This window comes from Cavia porcellus, unplaced genomic scaffold, assembly GCF_034190915.1.
Source record: "Cavia porcellus strain 051 isolate PalLab524CR breed Dunkin Hartley unplaced genomic scaffold, mCavPor4.1 scaffold_3, whole genome shotgun sequence".
Lineage (NCBI taxonomy): Eukaryota > Metazoa > Chordata > Mammalia > Rodentia > Caviidae > Cavia > Cavia porcellus.
In genome coordinates this window covers 70,024,030-70,046,863 of record NW_026947486.1, presented here as the reverse complement: position 1 = coordinate 70,046,863, position 22,834 = coordinate 70,024,030, and the positions used below count along the sequence as shown (strand labels likewise).

The 22,834-nt window shown below is 40.6% G+C and overlaps 1 protein-coding gene across 11 annotated transcripts in view; it reads right to left on the bottom strand.

Annotated features, from left to right (window-relative positions):
• Tmem164 (transmembrane protein 164) overlaps nt 1-22,834 on the bottom strand; it is a 156,388-nt gene that overhangs the window by 7,220 nt on the left and 126,334 nt on the right. The window contains exon 6 of one of the 11 annotated variants that reach the window (XM_013150199.2): nt 18,266-18,519. The exons of the other annotated variants lie outside the window; for them this stretch is intronic. Coding sequence (XP_013005653.2) covers nt 18,353-18,519 — 167 coding nt within the window. The 3' untranslated portion in view covers nt 18,266-18,352. Of the gene's footprint in view, nt 1-18,265; nt 18,520-22,834 lie in introns of those variants that run through there. 11 annotated transcript variants of the gene reach the window in all.

Genomic DNA, 22,834 nt, shown 5'->3' with positions numbered 1-22,834 from the left:
ATCACTGTGAACGCATTCTGTACGGGACAGTGCTTGAGAACAAATAGGACCTGGATTGCTTTCTTCCCTACCTCCCAAACCCCAGTAAAGGAGAGATGACATCATATCCTAGAGTAGTATTTTCCCAGGTCAGTTTTTCACTGATTCATCCATTTATTCAACACTTTTTAGATTCCTTGTATATTCTAAGAAGACAAGTTCCCTCCGACTCACACTCACAGTCAACAATTACAACACAGTAAGACTAGGAGGATGACTAAGGTCTATACCACTCGTCATGGCAGGACAAGACTCAGTCTCAACAGGAGAGGTGGAGCAAGAAATGCTTCTTGGTAGAGGGAGAATTGGAGCAGCGTCCTCAAGAACAGACAGGATTTTGCAAGGAAACCAGACCCGCCAAAGCAGGAGCCTACAGAGACAGACATAAGCCATTTAACTTAGAGAACTACAGGTTCAGTGGGGCCTCGGGGAAGAATGTGATGGAGGTGGTGAGCAGGAGTAAGACTCAGAGGTATTCTCCAGGCTGAGTCATGTAGGCCGGGAAGAACCATGCAAGGGCTTTGGGTTTCACTCTAGGTGGAAGGGTCATGACCACAAATGCCTTTGACCTTGGGCAAGTAATGGGAAGCATTGCCATGACCAGGGTCTAAAAGATATAGGTGGTGTTAGCCACTGGTAAACCAGAAAACCTGCACCCTTTCTAAAGAGGGCAACTATTACTCTGCTGCACCAACCACTGCTCCACAGGGATGTGGGCCAAGAGGTGCAAGGTTTTTACACCTTTGCAAGAAACACTAGAAATATGAACTTTGGTGTGGCATTTTCTAATTTTAAATGCTGTTAACTAATTTAACATATTTTAAGAATTCTCAATAGATAAAAAAAGTCTTCTGCATGAATTTCAAGTCAGCGCTGCGCACTATTGTACAACCACCAAAGAACATGGGGAATTGAGGAAAGGAGTGTCCAGATCTCATGTGTGCTGGTAAGAAGACAACCTGGTCAGTGAGTGGGGCACACCTGGGAGCACGCTAAGTTGAGGCAACAAGACTGGCAAGTAGACTGCTGTGAGGACTCAAAGAGACAACAGGAGCTCGACAAGGAAGAGTGGAGGAAGAAATCACCAGGATACAGTAGAAGATTCACCACTGGGGGCTCAGGAAGAAGAAGACTCAAAGAACATTCGCAGGATCCTAGCTTGGACATCTCTGGATTGACGATAGCATTTATTGTGGTAGACAAAGGAGAAAAGGACAGGCACAGATGGAAGCAGAGGACAGGAAAACAACGAGGTCCATGTCAGACACACTGAAATTGAGATGTCTGTGGACATATATGTGGAAATATCCCCCTAAGGGCTGGATGTACTGTAGGACACAGTACAATGAATGCATGGGAGGGTCCTGGAACCCAGCAGGTTTTCAAATCCTGGCTCCCTGATTACCAATTTAAAGGTCTTGGGCAAATCTCAGTAACTCTTGATTTCAGTTTTCTTCATCTGAAAAACGGAATGGCACTGCCTAATTCACAAGTTTGCTGGATGAGATGAGATAATATGTCATAATTATAGTAACCATACATGGTTACTATACATACATAGGTTTAACCAATGCATATTATTATTATTATGCCACAGTCTCAGCAAGAAACAGAGGGTGAGCATTCAGATGTGGGTGGCATCTGCACACTGTGTGATAAGTGAAGTCCTGGAACCCATGCATACTCTGAGGAAGGCCAGAGGTGGACCACCATGTGAGAAGAGGGAGGAGATGGGGTGAATAAAGCCAAGGAGTCTACTGCAGAATCTGGCCTTGTTTTAGGAACAAGAGGCAGGCTCATGACACATCTGAGTCAGAAGGCCCTTGGCGGATGTGGAGCTCATACTTCCATTTTAGAGATGGAGAAACTGAGATTTGAAGATGGGCCGTGCCACAGCTAGAGTCATGACAGAATAGCATCAGAGAAACAGATTCTCATACACTGCTAAGAAACTCAATGCTCAGTGTTCCTGCACCTTCTTGTCTAGACTTTCAGCTTATTAAGTTGGACTGTTTCCTTGTCAGCCTCCCTCTACAGACCCAGCACTGTGAGGGAGGCTCTGTTTTTCCGTCTGTGTATTCCTAGCATCTGGCACAGAACCTGGTTTGTGAACATGAGTTGAATGACACACTTAGGTTGTATGCGCCTGCCTGTCTGCTGACTGTGCAAAGTGGGCATCGTGTTGTTACCCTGGATGCCGGGGACACACAAGGGAAGAGGGGTCTGGTAGGCTACTGGCGCACAGGTTGCTACACAGCTGGAGCCATGGGGTGTCCCTTCTCTCTGGCCTCTGCTCAGCTCCCTGTAGTGTCCCCTGGGCAGCAGTGCCGGGCCTCCTGTGCCAGGTGGTGGCTACAGGAAGACTGGGAACTGGGGTCCTCAGCCAGGGGACAGCTAGGGAGAGCTGGGTCTGGGGCTTGAGCTCCAGGCTCTCTTCCACTTACAGTGTTCCTCCTAGACTCGCTTCAGTCCCTGTCCCTGTCATGCTCTGTGGGAAAAGAACATTCAGATCCTAAAAGATGAGTGATCTTGCTACCCAAACCTGCAAATCTCCACTTTCACACCCTTGCTTCTATGTTACATCATCTGCCCCACATTACACTGGGAGTTACTGAGAGAGGGGCTGCTTCTAAATCCTTCCTTCACCTCCAATGCTTGGTGTACACTAGGCACTCAAAAAATAATCACTGTGTGGGTGCCTGAATGGCACAGGCTTTCCCGAGAACTGAGAAAGCATGACCCTTTGGCTCAATGCTATTTTGGGAAGCATCATCAAAAACTTCAAAAACTCAACAAACTGCCCTTATTTGCACAAATCTATTTACACCTTCACTATCTATTCTATTGAGAGACTGGAAACAAATCAAATGGGGCACTGAGTAAACTGGTATCTTAATGTTAACTTTCTTAACTTTCAGAAGAGTCCACTGTTCTTTGTATGCTAACTAAAACTATGTACCTATGTGGAGAACACAGTCTATGGCTAGTAACAGCAAGTGTGAAAGACAGAACATCAAGTGGTGCAGAGATGGTACAAAATATAACTTAGTAGGTTAATAACAAAGGTCTTGGGGTCAGACAGCTTTGGGTTGGGATTTGGATCTGCCACTATCTACAGGAATGATCTCGAGTAAATAATGCTGCCACTTCAAAACTATTTTCCCATTTAAGGATGATGATTAAAATAAAAGATTATATATATATATATATATGCAGCTGACCTAGTATAGGGCTGGCAGCTGCTTTTGACTGTGGTTTCTACTGCCCAGTTACTAGTGTTGATTCTTTCTGCTGCAAAGATTCAAGTTCAATTTCTTTGAAAAAGAAAAAAGAAAAAGCCTACCCTGAGCACAGATGATTCAGCCCACACATACACACATACACATACACATAAATTGTATGCAAACCCATATCATTCATTTTGTTGTATACCTGGAAGTAGCTGTTGGGAAAATTCCAGGAGAAAAAACCATTTTCTTCTAAAGGAAAACAGAAACTTCCAGAAAAATTAAAAACATAATTTTTTTCTGCTTTAGGAAAAATCTGTGACATTTTCTGCTAGCACCTTCTATCCCTAGAGGTTACAAGCACATCTGTAAAAGCACTCTAAAAGTAGGGGAAACCAAGAAAATGACTTTTTCTAAAATTGATTTCTACCAGAAGGAAGCTTTTGAGTTCTAAGAACAAAGTCACTTATACCAACGGCAGCAAAGACTGATCCCCAGAGGCTTCCTGGGGACTTTTCTGTCACCCTAAAATGCCAAGAAAGACAGACACTAGGGAGACAAGACTGGGCAGGGTATCACCCCACTATCCAACCTTGCTCCTGATTCCTTCCATTCATTCACTTGCTCATGCTGCCCACTCAGTCAGCATCTACTGATGGGCATCAGATCCCCGGGAGGCAGTAGGGATACAAAGCCAAAGCTGGTCCCTGCAGTTTACAAGCGGAAGATGAAAGGGTGTGATAAACGTAAGGAAACAGTGGGGACCCTGAGGAAGGGAAGCTGCAGAAAACGACAGAGTGAGTTTTGAAGAACAATAAGTATTTGGGGTACCTGAAGGAAGGAAAGAAGGGACATTCAAAGCATAGGGTACAGCCCAAGAAAAGGTGCTGTATCAGCAAACGGTATGTGGCCTGTGTACAATACATGCATTTCTGTGTTACTGGAAACCCAGGAATCTGTGAGACAGGGCATTTTCCAGGAGACGAAGCTAGGAGACTGGTAAATAGACCTGGCCATGAAGAGCCTTGTCCACCATGTCAGGCAACTTGGCCTTTATCCTATACACAGTGAGAAGTCATAGCAGGGTTTTAAACAGGAGAGCAGAGAGCTTAGATTTTGGCTGCAGCTAGCTGGACTGCTCCAGCAGCAATGTGAACAATGGACTAGAGGGAAACAGGATTAATCCTGCTGCAGTGATAGACATGACCTGAAGTCTACCAGTCATTAAAGAACCACATAGGGTGACTTCCAGGACTTCAGGAACTGAGAGGATAAAACTTCAGGAGGGACGCTCAGGTGAGGGTGTGCTGTCTCTGAATGTCGTCATCAAATGTCACCATTAGGCTGCTGATGTCTAGGACTAAAGCTCAGGAGAGGGAGATAGATTAAACACAGAACCTGCGGTATAAATAAAATCAATAGGGAAATGTCCACAAAATAAGATTACAGAGCCAGTGATGGTGACACATGCCTACAATCCCAGCTACTTGGGTGGTTGAGATAGGAGGATCACAAGTTTGTTTAAGTCAAACTGAACAATTTAATGATTATCTTCTCTAAAAATAAAAAGTAAAATGGGCTGGGAATGTAGCTCAGTGATGAAGCACTTTGCCCAGCACATGCATGGACCTGGGCTTGATGAGGGGTGGGGGACAGAGACAGACAGAAAACAGGACTAATAATGGGGCCAGAAAGCAACAACAGTTAAGCTGGCAGAAGGGTCCATGAAAAGACAATATTGAAAACAAACATTAAGAGGCAGCCACAGAACTAGAAGAGAGGCATTGTGGAAGCTGAGAAAACATCAAATTTCAAGAAGGAAAAGATCAATAATGTTAAATGCTCTGTTACTCCCATTGACCAATAAATGAGGCTGCCCTGAGCCACATGTGGTAATTTATATTTGAACGGATAAAACTAAACAAAATTAAAGATTTAGTTCCTACATTTCAAGCAGTCAACAGCCACATGTGTCTAGTGGCTACCATAGTGGACATTGCAGAGACAGTATTCCCATCACCACAGAACATTCCACTGGGACATACTTCTCTACAAAGCACAGGAAATCATAAACACTCACAATGGGATTTCCCAGCATGCTGGCCACTGATAACTACTGCTACCACAGTTTCAGGAAAACAGGGATGTAGAAGCTGAGTGGTAAAAGATGTGAAAGTTTTCCAGGTGAACGAGACAAGGAAGGGGATTCCCAAAAAGTTACAAAAAATAATTAGGCAAATTCCCTACGCACCCAATTTCTCTGAATGACCCTTTCGTTCTTTTGTTGTTACTCAACCTGCCTCTCCTCCAGAAAGAGACTGCTTTATCTGTTGCTCTCTAAAGTAATGACTAATTTTTCTCCTTTGGCCTATGTTAGTAGAGCAAGTTGCTTTTTATTTTCACTGCGATTTCCAGACTGCTGGCTTTCCCTTCTTGTCAAAACCCCACAAATACCATACTGTGCTACTGTCCATCATTTCCTTCTACAGTTATCTACAGACATCTGAGTCATGACCTTCTGTATTCAAAAATATTAATACCTGTCTTGGTACCAATCGCTCCAAAATTGTTCCACTTATATTTCTTGATAACTTCTAAATGCATCTAGAAGAAACTTTCTGCATCATGTTTCAGTTTCTTGTCTTCTTCTCCTGAATGATTTTGTCTTCTAATGTGTCTTAGCCACTCATGATCATGCCTCAGACCTTATAATTAGGAATAACTGCCATGGCTTCCCTCTAATCTCAAAGTCAAGCATTACCTCAAGAACCCTTAGTATGTTTCCTGCTCACTTCCTCTACCCATGATCCCAAGTTTTTTTACTTCACTGGAATCTGCAAACCATTGGTCCTACCACCTTTTCCTGTCTCCCAGGGCTCACTCTTCCATGCTTAAATCCCACAGCTCATCATTCTAATTATCCACTGGAGCCACTTCTGGTTTCATGGTGCCCCTCATTATGGTACTCATTTAGAAAACAAATCTCAGGCCTGGTGAAACTGTGATCTCTTCTTTCCCTTTCCCTCATTCTTTCTCTTGCCTATCTCTATACAGCTGAATGTGGCTGGAGAAAAACAAGAGTGCCGGCTGTTTCACATCAAATTTGTGACCACAAACCTCAAGGGCACCCTTCATGATGCCATGCAATCATGCTATACTTGCCCAGTCCATTTGCTCTGTCACTCTCCTAGACCACAATTTAACATCTTCTCCTTTCTTCGCAAACCTTTAATACTTCTGTACTGTCCTCATTCTCAATAGCGACCCTGCTTTCTGCTTCTCACTTCACTGGGAAAAAAGAATCAGACAAAAACATCTTCAAAAGCTCATGATCACATTTAACTACATGGCTGAATCAACAGGTGCCCAATTTGCTCTGCCTTTATCCACATAACCACAGATGAACTGCCCAGGGATCCCCATCAAGGCTATCAATTGCATTTGTGTCCAGATGCCATGCCTTCTTACCTACTTGACAATGCCACACCAGCTACTGTTTCTCTTTCTCTTACATTATAGCAATTTCTTGTCTACCAGATTACTCCATTAGCATATAAGCTCAGTTACCATAATTTTTACCATTCTACACACTTGACCTCACTAATTCTACTCATTGCTCTGCTCCCATTTGTAGCAAAATTCTCTACACCTGCACTGTCCAATATGGTAGCTACTGGTCATATGTGGCTATTTAACACTTTACATGCGACTAGTTTGAACTGAGATGTGCTGTGAGGATAAAATACATAGTAGATTTCAAAGGAAACATAGTAATATCCCATAATGATTTTTATGTTGGGTATATTGAAAAGATAATATTTTAGATAAACTGAGTTAAATATAGTAATTTAACTTCACCTATCTGTGTTACCTATTGTTAGTGTGATTCTGGGACATCTGAAATTATATATGTGCCTCACATATCCTTTTTGGACAGCACCAGTCCAGTCTCTCATAATTCCTCTTTCCTTTTTCTCTGTTAAAGTCATTCTTCTCAGATTTCACCCCTTGTACAACAAGGTCACAGATTATTTTTTCAGTGCCAGGTGTGGTGGCACCCACCTATAATCCCAGGACTTGGGAGGCTGAGGCAGAAGGACCCTTGTAAGTTCAAGACCAGCCTGGGCTACAAAGTGAGCTCAAGGCCAACCTGAACTGCACAGTGAGACACTGTCTCAAAAAAATGTTTATGGTGGTAAATCTGGAGTATTTTGTTAAAACAACAACAACAAAAACAAAAACAAATGACCTTTTCAGTGCTAAATCCAACAATCCATCTCCAGGCCTCACCCTATGTACCTTTTGTACTTGAAACATTCTTCACTTGGCTTCTTGGACACTGTTCTCTCATTGATTTCATCCAATATCATAGTTTTAATATGATCTACATGCTCATGTCTCCAAAATTTATAGCTCAGCTTGGATCTCTTCCCTTAATTCAGGTTCATCTACCTCTCCTCCTATACTCAATGTCTAGCGAGCATCTCAAACTTAAACCAAACTTCTGATCTTGGCTCCTGTGGTAGATCATTATAGTAATGACTCCCAGTTTATCACACCTTCCCAGAAATCACATCCTTATATGTTTCTCTCTCACATTGATCTGGGTATGTGGCTGACACGGTCATGACTTCTGGCCAATAGGACATCATCCAAAAGAAATTCAGTCAGAAGCATGATGCACACTTGTGTATTGGGGCTTGCCTTCTTGAACACTGCCCTGAGAACCACATGCCATGAAAGACAATGTTGATAGCCAAGTCCAACAATCCAGCTATCAAGGCTGAGGCCAGGCAAGACCATTTCAGGAAAATGTCTTAGTCTCCTTAGGCTCACCTGATAAAGTTCTATAGTCTGAATAACTTAGACAATACAATTTTTTTCATAGTTTTGGTGGCTAGAAACTCAAGATCAAGAAATCAGAATCCTTGGTTTCTGGTGAGGGCTTACTTCTTTGTTTGTAGAGGGTCACACTCTTGCTGTGTCCTCACATGGAAAAGAGAGAGAGACAGAGAGACAGAAAGAGACAGAGAGAGGGAGAGAGAGAAGCAAGGAGGCTGCCACAATAGATGATCTTACTTAAACTAAGGTAGGGATAGTGAAAATGAATACAAGAAATGATCAGGAGGCAGAAATGGCTGGATCTGCTACTGACTAGATGGGGAGAGGGTAAGGGAAGGGCCAATTTTCTGACCTGGTGAGGATTGGTGTCTCCTACAAAGTAAGTCCAAAAATAGTTAATTCTTTGTTTCTATGAAGGGCTCCTGCACCCTAGTGACTTCCTCCTCAGCAGAGAACACCCAATGCTCTTCAGAAACCCGCTTACCCACCCTCTTGCATAAGGTCCAGCCTCAGCCAATTTTTCAAATTTCCCAGCTCCTCTCTCACCCACTGGGCTGACAGAAGCCTTCAGGCTTCACCTCAATTCCTTAACCCTTCTCCTGCCCTTGCCTGACCAGAAGAGCAGATCAGGAATCCAGTAAAAAAGAACTGTACTAGCACTCTAATGCTAGCTAGACAGGAGAAACAATGGGCTTTCTTGGGCGGAAAAACAGGAAGCCCAAGCTACACCCTGAGGTCAGTATGACCTTGAGGCCAGTTTTGAAGCTGTCAGTGACCAAAGTGCTTTCCTTTAACTGGTCCTGGAAACTAGCACAGAAGCTCCATTCCAATTCCTGTCCTCCAGGAGTGACACTGAGAGCCCACTCAAGAAAGAAGTGGCTTGCCCAGATCAAACAGCACTAGGGTTCTTAAACCCCACTTTCCCAAAATGTCCACGAAGGACATGTGAATCATCTGTAGTATTTCAAAACCTCTTACCGGAAAGGCCCCCGGTTCCCCAACTGTGAATCACGAGCGCCCTCTAGTGACACAAAAGGACTTTCCAGCCGTCCTGAGGCAAGCAAGGTAAAGGAGTCCTTGGCATAAAAACATATTATTTTATGTGTTTATGTTTGAAATGCATAGAGTAAAACGCAAAATATTGAAAAGGAAGTAAAGTTATAACACAATTACCAAAAATATTTAAAACTCTGTCACACAGTAATTATGTTTCCTTCCAAGTACGTTTTGATAATAAATTATGTCAGTAGATCTGGCCACTACCATAATTCCAAACTGATTAACATAAGCAGTATTCTGAGGTGACTGTAACTACTGTAGAGAGATAAGAAGCCGCCTGTATTCGCTACTGTCACACACACAACTAACAGCACTAGTGCTCATTGCCTGTATTCATGTGCTGTGTTCTGCTACAGACCAGTGAAGATAGATGTGATTTCTCCCATTCAAGTTAGGTTAAGACTCCCTGCCTAAATAAAACCCACCCCAACCAACCAATAACCAACACCATGAGAAAGAAAGGGGTGCTCTCAGAGCTGAACTGCATCAATAGCCTCTCAGGCAGGACCAAGCCATGGCCCCAAAGCTGCACTGGTTCTTTCTGTGTCCATCCCATAGCTGACTTCCCCACGATAATCCCACTACCCTCTGGAAACCCTGTGTCACCAGTCAGCAGATAATTCTACACCTGCCACTTTCCCCAGGATGTCCCATTGCACCCCTTCACACTAAGGGGACCTGGCTGTATCTCCCTAGGATACCCCTCTACCTGCTGCATGCTCCCAATGGACACTGTCCTACCCCATCCTATTTCCACAGCAAACCTTCAGGGCGGGGGGTGCTCCTTTATTGCTTCTAGATGTTTCTTCCTCCTGCTTTCTCCTTGCAAGATTCTGCTCCTCCAGTTGTCACCCTTGTTCTCCAGGTCACTATCAGATTCATCCCAGACCAGTATCACTTGAATTAGTATTCCTTTTCACATTATACCTTTTGTTGTCAGTGTTTTGGAGATTGCACCACCGGCACAAGGTGCTTCTTCTAAAGCCTCTGGCCTCATGAAATTCCTCAACTCCACAGGTTTGCTCCACCTAACTACCCACAAGCTGCCATCTGTCATCACTCTAAAGCCCTGCGCCTCAGCTGGGAACATCTGGCCACAGCCTCCCATACTTTCACCTTTCACATCCTCATTCCTACACTACACATACCATGAGACTTCTTGGTGGCCTCTGACCGTATGACGCACCCTCCCATGGAATTTCTCCTTGATCCTCTAATCTCGCCTAGCCTCCCTGCCTTCCACACCAGCTTGGACTGTTTGATTTTCAACACCGGCTCTATAATCCTTTACACCCTGAGAAACCAAGAGGATTCTTCATCCCTCCCCCCACTTCTACCTAGCCCCTCACTAGCTCATCTCCAAAGGGTGGGTGGTTAAGAATGAGAACCTAAAACATTGTTCAAACCACAATTTTATTTGATTAGGAGGCAGAGTCATACTACAATGACAAGCACAAACCATACAAACTCTGTAATAGCAGGCAACTTAAATAGCAACAACTATGTGACAGAATATTATAAGCACGTCACATACATTATCCCATTTAATGTTCATTACAATCCCACGAGGAAGTCTCCTATTTTCTTGTTTTATAGATGAGGAAACTGATGCACAGAGAAATTAAAGGACTTTGCCAAAGTTACCCAATTAGTAAGGAAAGGGACTAGAATCTGAAAGCAGGTATTCCAGTTTTGTAATGGGCAACAAATACTTTTTTTAGCATTCACTTATCAGTAAAGTCTGTCTCTATGGACAGTGAAATCTACTCACCTTTTTCTTCCCCCCTTTTAAAAAATTTTTTCTTGTAGTACCAGCATCAAACCCATAGCCTTTTGCACTGAGCTACATTCTAGCCATCAACACCCTCCTTACTTTTCTTTTATTTTGAGATAGGATTTGCTAAGTCGGTCAGACTTGGCTCAAACTTTGATGCTCTTGCCTCAACCTCCCAACAGTGCTGAGACCACCACCAGACTTCACTCTTCTTTCTACTCGGGCTTCCCGATGTCACTGACAGGGTAGGAAATAGGGTGGAGATCTACAATGGTCATCTTAGATTTCCTGGATACAGAGTAGGAAGCTCATTTATGTATCTAAATTCCAGACCAAAGTTGCAATCTCTAGCCCCGCTTGCCAGAGAAACCCTGCATCCCTCAGCTGCTGACAATGACCTCTTCTATGTTCCATTATGCTATCATTCCATGGGTGACCTGTCCTTGGTCAGAAACTTAAGAGCAAGAAAATGTGTGGTGGGATTATCAAAACTTTTCTGAACCCCAAATATCCCTCACTTTCAAAATCTTCATTAATGCTGAAGCTGTTGAAACCACCTGCAAAGCCCCAGCATTGGACAGATTCCCCAAGCATATATTCAGCTCCTACACAGACTACTGATCCCCAAAGAGAGAAGTGCAGTGCCAGAAAAACACACCAATTCCTATTCGAGAATGGCCCTCCATGTAAGTCACCAACCTTCTACAACTATGTGGTCCAATACAGTAGCCACATTTGGCTGGTAAATTTCAATTCCAATTAATTAAATTTAAAATGAAACCAGAAATTCAATTCCTCTGTTCAACTAACCACATTGCGATTACCCAGGAGCCATATGTAGCCTGAGGGTACCATGCTGAACAGAGGATACACAGGGTATTTCCATCCTCGTGGAGAGTTTTGGGACAGTGCTGAAGCAGCTTAGACTTATCTCCTCCCCATTTCCTACAGCACCTGTTCCTCCTGCCATCATCATCCTCAACCTATCACCAAACCCCGCTCATTCTCAGCACTTGTCATAATTTTGGAATTCACTCACTTCTCTGTCTTGTACTGGCCTTCATCCTAAGCATATAAACATGTCCTGATCTAGGTACAAAGGAAAGGAAAGAGAAAGGGAGGGGGGAACAAGGGATAGGAAGAGAGAAAGAAAAGAAATCCCTTTTACTAGTTCTGCAACACCTTTAAAGCCTTGCCACTTAGTATTCTCAATTTCTTTCCTCCCATTGCCATTTCTTCAAAGGCCTATTTTTATTGCACTACTTAGATCCCATGTGGCTTGGCTTACTACTACTTTGGTGAAAAGTTTTATTGCTTTAGCTTCCAGGACAACTAGACTTTCCTTCTGTTGCTCTGATCATTCCTGCAGTCTCCTGAGAGTCTTCTTTCTCTGGCCTATGCTCATGTGGCAGTATGGGGAATAGGCACCACCTACGAAGCACAGGCCCTCACCAGACCTCAAATCTGATTGCTTGATATTGGACCATTCAGCCTCTAGAACTATGAAAAATAAGTATCTGTTGTTTATGAGCTACCTACTTTATGGTACTTTTTGTTATAGTAGCCCAAACAAACTAAGATAATCCCAAACATGATTTTTATTTTGCGCCCTCTTTGTTAATGGTACTCTATACCTAGCCATCATGCTAGAATTCTAGAAGTCTCATATACTTCACCCATCCCTCACTCCTATAGGATCTCAATTACAACAATCATTATTTAATCAAAATTTTAATTATCGTTAATTTTATTGATTAAAATAAAACTTCCCTTTTTGTCCCTCTTCCCAGGAAAATAATAAGATGTGTCTACTGCCACCTAGTGGCAACATACAAACTATGAACTAAGGCAGTCGCTACACTCAAGGTACATACTGAATAATAAGGAAAACACACTTTTCAGGTTGTCTAAGTGACTCAGAGATACTACTACACAGAAAATAACACTTTTGAGATAACTTGTAAAAAAGCATATGGAGTCTAACAAGTTCCAGGTACAGAAGCTAATGTATGCCTGGAGGGGACAGACTGGACAAATCTGTAAGCTAACTGCTTCGTTCAGAAGGCAAAGAAATGGGGTTGGAGTCCAAGTGACGAAAAACCACAGTCAAAACAATAGGGTCTCAGATTGTAAAACAATTACATCAGATTGTAAAGAGTCTTGATTGCCATGTAACTGAGTATAGTCTTCATCCTGGATTAGTTTTAGCAATGGAACAAAATCTGATCATATTTGCTCTTTCTTTTGAAAGATTACTCTGGAGATCAAATGGAAGGACAGAGGAGGTGGCAGTTAGAAGCTGTCATGAGGCAGGGACATGAGTAAGAAAAGAAAACAAAGTAAGGCCTGTAATAGGTGCTAAGAGGTAGCAGAACGGAAGTAGGAATGTAAAGAAAGGGCCGAATGTGCCAGCAATTTTGAGAATCTAAATCATTAGAGCTCCCTATCTAGTTAGTAGAGAGGATGAAGCAGAGAAGGGAGCTTGGATATTGCCCAGATTTTTGGCTTTGACACTGGATAAAGAAGAGATCCACTAGGAATTGGAGGAGAAAGGATAAGTTGGAAGAAAGGGTATGTAAATGAGGATTTGGGCTGGAGACATGTTAGTCTTGAAGTACCCTTGTATTTTCATGAGCTATATCCACTGACAACACCCATTCTCTATGGAGGAAAGCAAAGAAAGTGTCAGAGAGGTAGGATAAGAAAAAAAAGGGTGTCCTGGAGTCAAAAAGAGAAGCCAGCATCTCAAAGGGGAAGGATCAGCTATGCTCAAGTCCCTGATAAGCATTCACTGAATACATGCAAGGTTCTGTATCTGTAGTACTGAGCAAGATATAATCCTGAGCTATACAGCCTACAATTTCCATAGAAAAATAGATGAATAATTAATGAAATTCAGTGGAATAGTGGTTAATAATAGGAAACCAGAACTTAGCACTTTTTATATGCCAGTGTATACAATAGTTTGTATATACTTTACATACATAATTAGCTCATCTGGCCTCACAACATCCAGTGAGTTGGGAAACATTACCACCCCTACTTCTTTTTTTCACTTTTTCTTTCCTCCTCCTCCTTTTTAATTGGTACTGGGAATCGAACTCAGGACCTTGTGCTTGCCAGGCAGGCACTTGTGCCACTGAGCTATTTCCCTGGCCTCATACCAACCCACTTCACAAGTGAGAAAACAAATAAGGCGGGTCAAGGCACTACCCGATATGCCTAGGACTTGCTGGTAGGTGGCAGAACTAGGATTTGAAGTGACACTAAATTAAGTGACTCCATGGTGTTGTAAAGTCAGCTTGCCTGGTTTCAAATATCAGTGTCACATCTAGAGCAGGAGTTCTGACTTTTCTTTTTCTTTTATTTTCTTTTTTTTTTTTTTTGTCTTTTTCTTTTTTATCTGTACCAGGGATCGAACTCACGACTGCCTGCTTGCAAGGCAGGTGCTTATGCCACTGAGCTAAATCTGCAGCCCGAGTTCTGACTTTTCTGGTACAATAAAACCCTTGGGAAGTTGGGGGAAGAATAAAGTCTTCAAGAATAATAAGTAAAATAAATAGGAGTACAAGACTATGAAAGAAAACAATCATGCTGAAATACAACTATCAAAATATTTGTTGAAACATGTTTTCAAGTGTTGAGGCAATGAAAAATGTGAAAGATTGCTGTAATGTGACATGAATACCTGTGACTCATATTAATGACAGCACAGAGTGCTGCTAATGTACCTGCTTTGTTGTCAATATTGATAACTGAAAAGGATATTTTAGTTGGAGCTAATACAGGTAGAGATGTGACCTCTTTTCTCATTTAATGTCATAAGCTCCAGGTTATGTACTACTATAAGCCTAGTGACCATGTGGGGTTTAAATGAAATCAAGAGTTTCCATGTAGAACACTTACCCAGTGCTTAGTGTAGATAGCACAGACAATAAATGTTACTTTATGGGCTGTTCAACAGGATGTGTGCAATGCACAGTGCATGAATACATTCCCAAAGGAGGGTCTTTCATTCACTCAGCCCCTACACATCAAAGACAAAAGAAAAGTTCTTGTTTTCCGGGAGACAAACTTATAAAGTGACATCTGGTCTACAGTATGAGAAGAACAATGAAAGGAGGGACAGAGGCAGCAGGAGAGCACAGCAAAAGTTTCAGACGGTTTCCTGGAGGTGACTACTGTGATAAGTTTTGAGAAAGGAATGCTGTCTAGGCTCATGGCTGGAGAATGGACTTGCTGGCAGAAGTCACAGCAGTTTCACAGGGATGGAAGCATGAAAACTACACCCTAAGCTCAGAGAACCCTAAGGATTTTGGCATCACTAGAATGTAGACTGCAAGAGAAGAAAAGTAAAGTACATGAGGTTGGTGATGGGGTTTGTGGCCAGGTCACATGGGGTCTTCTGTATACGGATAAGGAGAAGAAGATAGCCTGCGGATAAGGAGAAGCCATTAAAAGTTTCCAAACAGAAAAGTGCTATGGTCCTATCGAAACAGCCTTGGGAAATACTGCCAAGATAGTCATATCTCCAAAACATACAGATTTAACACAATTCCAATAAAAATGCCAGCAGCATTCCTCACAGAGCTAGAGAAAACATTCCCAAAATCTATATATGGAGCCAAAAGAAACCCAGAATACCAAAAGCAATCCTGGGAAACAAGAGAAAAGTGAGAGGAAGTGTCCCAATCCCAGATTCCAAGAGATTTCATAAAGCTACACTGATAAAAACAGGATAATACTGACACAGAAACAGACCCATACAGCAACAGAAAAGCATGGAGGCTGCTGAAACAACCCCAGGTACACTCAGTCATCTGATCTTTCACAAAGGGGACAAAAACGAGGACTCAGCCTCTTTTACAAATGTGCAAGAAAACTGCCTATCCACATGCAGAAGATTGTATCTAGTCTCAGCTCTCAAAATCAAAATGAATCAAAAATCAAAATATTAAAATAGAAACAACCTACTGAAGATAAAATAGGTAAAACTCTTAAAGACATAGGAATAGACAAGGATTTTTCTGAATACAACCCTACTAACACATGAAATAACATCAAGAATCAACAAGTAAGATCATATCAAATTAAAAATCTTCTGGGCAGCAAAGGAAACAGCAATAAAGTGAGGAGCCAACATACAAATGGGATAGAAATTTTGCCAGCTATGTCTTGGACAAAGGGTGAATATTTAAAATATATAAAGAACTCAAAAAATTAGATCAGCTTAAATAAAAGAACCAGTCAAAACACGAAAAATTTAAATGTAGAGTTACTTCTCAGAGGAAATACAAATGGCTAAAAAATACATGAAAAAATGTTCATCATCTCTGGGCATTAGAGAAATGCAAATTAAAACATTATCTGGGAGTGGTACCATATATTTATAATCTCAGCACTCAGGAGGCTGAAGCTGGAGAATCACCAAGAATGTTAGGCCAATATGAGCTACCGAGTACAAGACAAGCCTAAACTACACAGTGAAACACTGTCTCAAAAATCAGTCAAACAAACTAACAAACAAATACTAAACTTCCATCTTCCATCTTACTCCAGAAATAATGATCAAGAGATCAAATAATACCAAACAGTGGCCAGGTTTGGAGAACAAGAAATCCTTCTACATTGTTTGTGTTTGTGTATGGAGATTCCTCAAAAACCTACAAGTAGAAATTCCATCTGCCCTAGCGATTCCCCTGCTAGGTGTCTTCCTGAAGACTTAAAGACATCGTATTACAGTAATATTGCATACCCAAGCTTATAACAGCACAACTCACAATAGCTACATCTTGGATATGGTCTATATGTCCATCAAAACATGAATGGATAAAGAAAATGTGGCATTTATAGAGGATGGAATACTACTCCGTCATAAAAAGAATAGTTGAGTTATTTGGAGAAAAATGAATATACCTTGAAACCATAATGTTAAGTGAAATAAATCAGACACACAAGCATGATATCATGATTTATCTTACAGGAGAAACACAAAATATACATAAATTATCTAGCAAAACAAATATAATGCAAAACAGGAAGATAGATCTTTGCAGAAGGGAAGGGGACCAAGGGACGAAAGAAGCAGGGAAGAAGGGAAGGGAAAGGGAATGAAAAGAGATGTGGTATATAAATGTATCAACTTCCCACAATGAATGTAATCATTATGTACTGTACACATGCACTAAGAAAAAAAAAAAACAAACACTTCTGAAAGCTACAGGGATGGGAATACAAAATGAGTAAAGAAGGTAGCTGAGAGGCCCCGAGAGTGAAGGGAGCCGATTGCTATCATTCTGGGAAGGGGTAACAAGCAAGGCTTGGCTCAAGGTAGTGGTCCTAGAAATTATAAAAGAAGAGTGGGTTGACACACTGAGGAGGTAAAAACAGGAGGACTTGGTGACTTTTCCACACAGCAGCCAGCATGATCTTTTCCACAGGCACATCTTGGTCATGTTGGACTATTCAATAAACAGTGCTGGGACAAAGAAGGAGCTCTTCAGAAATAAAGTTGGTTCCTTATCTCATAATATGTACCAGGACAAATTCCAAGTGGATGAAAGATTTAAATTAAACAAAGTAAAAGAAGGAAGCTATAAACATACAAAAAGCAAAGATGAGATACAATCATATTCATTGTTTCACTTTCTATGGTTTCAACTACCTGTGATCAACCGTGGTCTGAAAACGTTAAATGCAAAGTCCTAGAAATAAACACTTTGTATGTTTTATATTCTGTACCATTCTGAGTAGTGCAAAATCTCAAGCTGTCCTTTCCAGGACATGAGTCATCTTTTTGTCCAGCATATCCACAGTGTTTGATGCTGCATGCCCATTAGTCACCTACTCATTTCAGTTATTATATCAACTGTCCCAATTTTGCAGTGCTTCAGTTCAAGTAACCTTTACACAGCGGCCTAATGCTCTATCATAGTGCCTACCCCATTTACGTCACGTCATCACACAGGCATTAATCATAATGTCAGGTACCCCTGGGGGTTTTGGAACATGTCCCCCACAGCTATTCAAAGGTTATTACATGTTTTTAAAATAACACTGCAGTAAGGAAAGACTTTTAAACTATGATTCAAAATTCAGAAGCCATAGATGAATATGCACCTGTAATTCCAAGACTCTAGGTGGCTTAGGCAGTGGGTTTAAGGGTTTGAGCCCGATCTGGGCAATCTAGCAAATTAGTAAGACCTTGTCTCAAAATTAAAAAATTAAAAAGGGCTGGGGATTTAGCTCAGTGTGAAGGCTGATTGAGTATTTTGGGCACTCAATCTGAAGCAGTGAAGAGAAAATGAGACAAGTAAGAAGCAGACAGAGGAGAAGGCCTTTAATGTGGGCATGGGAGAGCTTCAAGGGGCAGGGGGTACAGAGGCTCTCAAATGAGAACAAAGAAGTAGGACTACTTTGATGAGTTTTGGCTGGGGGAGGAGTTTGGGAGGTGGCAAAATGACATATTAACCACTAATTTGAAGGAACATCTGCTGGGGTAGAGGCTTGGGTGGTTGTGGAATCTTGAGATTGGAAACGGCTCAGCACACATGTAAAATAGGAGAGGAAGGTTTATCTCTGAAATGAGAAGAAGAACATAGATGTTAGTCTTAGAGAGATAAGTTCTTTCTCTGGGTCCAGTACCAAGTTGAGAGGATGTAGCTAAATCCCAGGCTAGCAGAACCTATCAAAGGCCTTGTGTCCAATCCTCATTAACTTAGAAAGAAGGAAAAAAATCACCATCAGTAATACAAGAAAAGATAAATTACAAAGAAATTTCCAAATCACATTTAGAAAAAATAAATTATGAGCAAAATCTGATGACAATAAACTGAGGAAAATACTTGCAGGTCATATCATAAATGGCTAACTCTTAATATTTATGCATTGAAAGCTCTTACAGTTCTGTTTTTGTCAGGAGGAGGTAGTAGGTATCAAGGATTGAATCCAGGGATTCATACATACTAAACAAGCACTCAAGCACTGAGCTGCATGACCAGCCCAGGACTTAAGTATCTAAAGAAGGCCAACTCAACAGAACAAAATGGCACATGAAAGAAGCACTCTCATAGATAATAGTAAGCATTTTAATTAACTAGGTGACTTAGGAGGGGGCCAGAGTCTTTACTTTGTAACATCCTCAGCCATGCAATGGGAGGGCCTACAGATGGTTAAGTGCTACCCCCACCTAAGGGGTGCAGACTGCTTACAACAATGTAAGGGAGGAAAAGAAGCTTGCTCTGCTTCCCTTTTGCTCCTTCTTTTGCTCTGTTCTGCCACCTGAAAGTGTGCCATGCTACCCTGCCTTGGAGCCAGCTGATTATGGAACGAAACCTCCACAAACTATGAGCTAAATAAATCTTTCCTCCCTTAATTTTAGGTGTTGGGTATTTTGACTCAGAAAGGAAAGAAAATTAACTGAGACAAGAGGTGACTAGATCTAAAAGTGCCAGCATTAAGTTTAAGGATCTGCTTGAACTGCCACTCTAATGTCCACATCCAGCACAGAGATCAGTGGACTGATTGTTTCCTTCATCAGCCAACATGAGCAAGGATATGTCGCAGTTTGGACAGCTGCTACAGCCTGGGTTATATGAACAAAGGAGCCACTAGAGCAAAGAGCAGGCACCTCAAAAACTCACAGGCTGAAAGCTAGATGAAGAAACCCATAAAATGCTAGATGTCAAGACTGCACATTCTATAATGAAATCACTCATCCAAAAACAGAGGAAACTTATTTTGGACTCATTTATTTTCTTAATTCGTTTTTGGGAGAGCTTGGAGTAAAGTGTTTCAAGCCCTAAAAGAAAACAACTTCAAATCCAGGCTGATAGAACCTATGAATTTTTCACAATGGATGGAGAAATAAAGGCTTTCCATGACAAAAGTGCCATAAGGAGTTCATGACCACCAAACGGGAACTCCAAAAATCTCTCAAGGATATCTTAGAAACAGACAATGAAGCCAAAAATGCCCAAAAATATAATAGAATGAATACACCAGGCAGTGTGAGCAGTTAGGCAGAAAAGAAAGGAAAGGAATCAGTAAAGGGAAAATAATTCAATGACAGGAATAAGTCAGTACACTTCAGTAATAATTAATTGTGAATGGCTTCATTTCCCTAATCAAAAGACACAGATTGAAAGAATGGGTTAAGAAACAAAATCCAATGGAATGCTGTGTACAAGAAACACACTTAGTCCAAAAAGAAATTCATAGATAAAAAATTGAAAGGATAAAAACAATATGCCGTGCAATGTGGACACAAAAACAATCAGGAATAACTCTTATTTTCAGAGAATGTAGACTTCAAGCCAAAACTAATCAAAAGAGGCAAAGATGTTCACCAAATATTGTTCAAGGAAATAATCCTACAGGAAGAAATAATAATTATACACATATATGCACCATATGCAATCACAACCAACTTCGTAAAACAAACACTATTGGATATAAAAGATCAGAGAAACAACAACACAATTGTAGTGGGAGACCTCGATATCTGATTGTGACAAATAGATCAACTAGCCAAAAAAACTCACCAAAGAAATACCAGAGTTGAATGAAAATTTCAAACAAATGAAGTTAATAGGTATCTATAGTGTTCTATCCAACAAGAGAATAAGCATTCTTCTCAGCAGCACATGAAACTTTCTCCAAAACTTTCTCCACACTACCAATCTGTGCTTAACCTTTTGTGCTTAAGTAAGTGCAAAAGAATCAAAATTATCCCATGCATATTATCAGATCATAGTGCAATGAAACTACAAATCAACAGCAAAAGAAATCACAGAAATTATGCAAACACATGGCAAGTAAAAAATACTCTTGAATTTAAATAATGGTTTACTGGGGGCTAAGGATTTAGCTCAGTGTTTCAAACATGAGGTTGTGAGTTCAAACCTTAGTATAAAAAAGGTTTACAAGGAAGAAATAAGAAAATTTCTAGAATTAAATGATAATGCTAATACAGCATAACAGAATCTATAGAACACAAGGAAAGCAGTCCTAAGAGGGAATTTTATACTTGTGAATGCCCACATCAGAAAAACAAACTTACCTCAAGAAATAACCTAATGATGCAGTTTAAGGACCTAAAAGCAACAACAATCCAAATATAAAGCTAGTATATGGAAAGAAATTATTATAAAGACCAGAGCTAGAAAAATCCATGTCAACACAATTAGAAATGAAAAAGGCAAAATCACAACAGATGCCACCAAAGTCCAGATTATTGGTAACTACTTAGAAAATCTATGGTCCAATAAATTGGAGAATTCAGAAGAAATGGATAGTGCTAGATATACATGAATTAATAAAAATAAACCAAGAATATAGGCAGAACTAACATAATCAAAATGGTTGTGCTTCCAAAATTTATACAGAGATCAACACAAACCCAATAATAATATCAATGTCATTTCTCACAGAGCTAGAGAAAACAATTCAAAAATTTATACAGAATCAGAAGGGACCCACCATAGCAAAAGCAATGCTGGGCAATAAAAGCAGGTGGTATCACAATCCCACACTTGAAGTTATATTATAAAGCTGCCATGATTAAAATAGCATGACATTGGCACAAAAAATGGCTTGTAGATCAATGGAACAAAATAGAAGCAGAAAAAAACCTAAGTACATACAGCTCTTTGATGTTTGAAACGGGAGCCAAGAACATATACTGAATGAAAGATACACCTTTTAATAAATGGTGCTGGGAAAAATTGGACATCTGTATGCAGATGATTGAGTCTAGACTTATATATCTCACCATGTACTATTTTAAAATCAAAATGGATCAACAAACTAAATGTTAAAACAAAACAAACTAACCAGCTGGAGGGTAAAATATGTACAACTCTTAAAGACATAGGCAAGGACTTTCAGAAAACAACCTCAGTGGCACAAGAAATAATAGCCCAGTGAGTATCAACAGATGGGATCATATCAGTTTAAAAAGCATTTGAATAACAAAGGAAACAACCAACGGAGTGAATAAGAAAAAAATTTTTCCAGCTGCCTTCAGAGGCAGCTAACATCAGCGATATACAAAGAACTCAAAAAAATGAGACCCATCAAAATAAAAGACTCAGTAAAAATGGGCAAGTGAAACGAATATACACTTCTCATAAAAAGTGCAAATGGCCAAAAAATACTCATCACTGCTGCCCATCAGAAAAATGCAAATTAAGACTAAACGAAAACACCACTTTACCCCAGAAAGAATGGTTATCAGCAAAAAAAATCTAATAATAAAACTGCTGGTGAGGATGTGGGGGATAAGAAACTCTACCACATTGTTGATAGCTATGCAAACTAGTACAATCCCTATGAGAACCAGTGTGGAGATTTCTCAAAAAATAAAAATAGAAATTCCACTTGACCCAGCTATTTGCCTTCTAGATATCTTCCCAAGAGTTAAAATCACATTATGCGCATACCTGCACACCCATGGAGTACTAGATTGCCATAAAGAAAGATAATCTTGAAGCATTTGTAGGTAAATATATGCAACATTAGAATATAATGTTAAGTGAAATAAGTCAGACGCTCAAGCTCAACCATCCCATAATTTCCCTTATATGAAAAAACACAAAAAAATCAAAATAGATGAGATAAAAATGACAGAAATTCTAGTACTTCTTCAAATTATGAATTCCATTGTTTTAAAACTATTTCAGTAAATATGCTAATTGATTTCATTTGTGCTATCAGTTTATCTAGTAGCCACTGTTGGTGGCAATAAAAACTAGTAAATCACTATGGAAATCAGTATGGAGATTCCTCAAAAAAATAAAGAGAATGATTCCACTTCACCCAGCTATTTCTCTTCTAAGTATCTTCCTGAAAGAGTTACAGACAACATATTACAGTGACACATGCATATCCATAT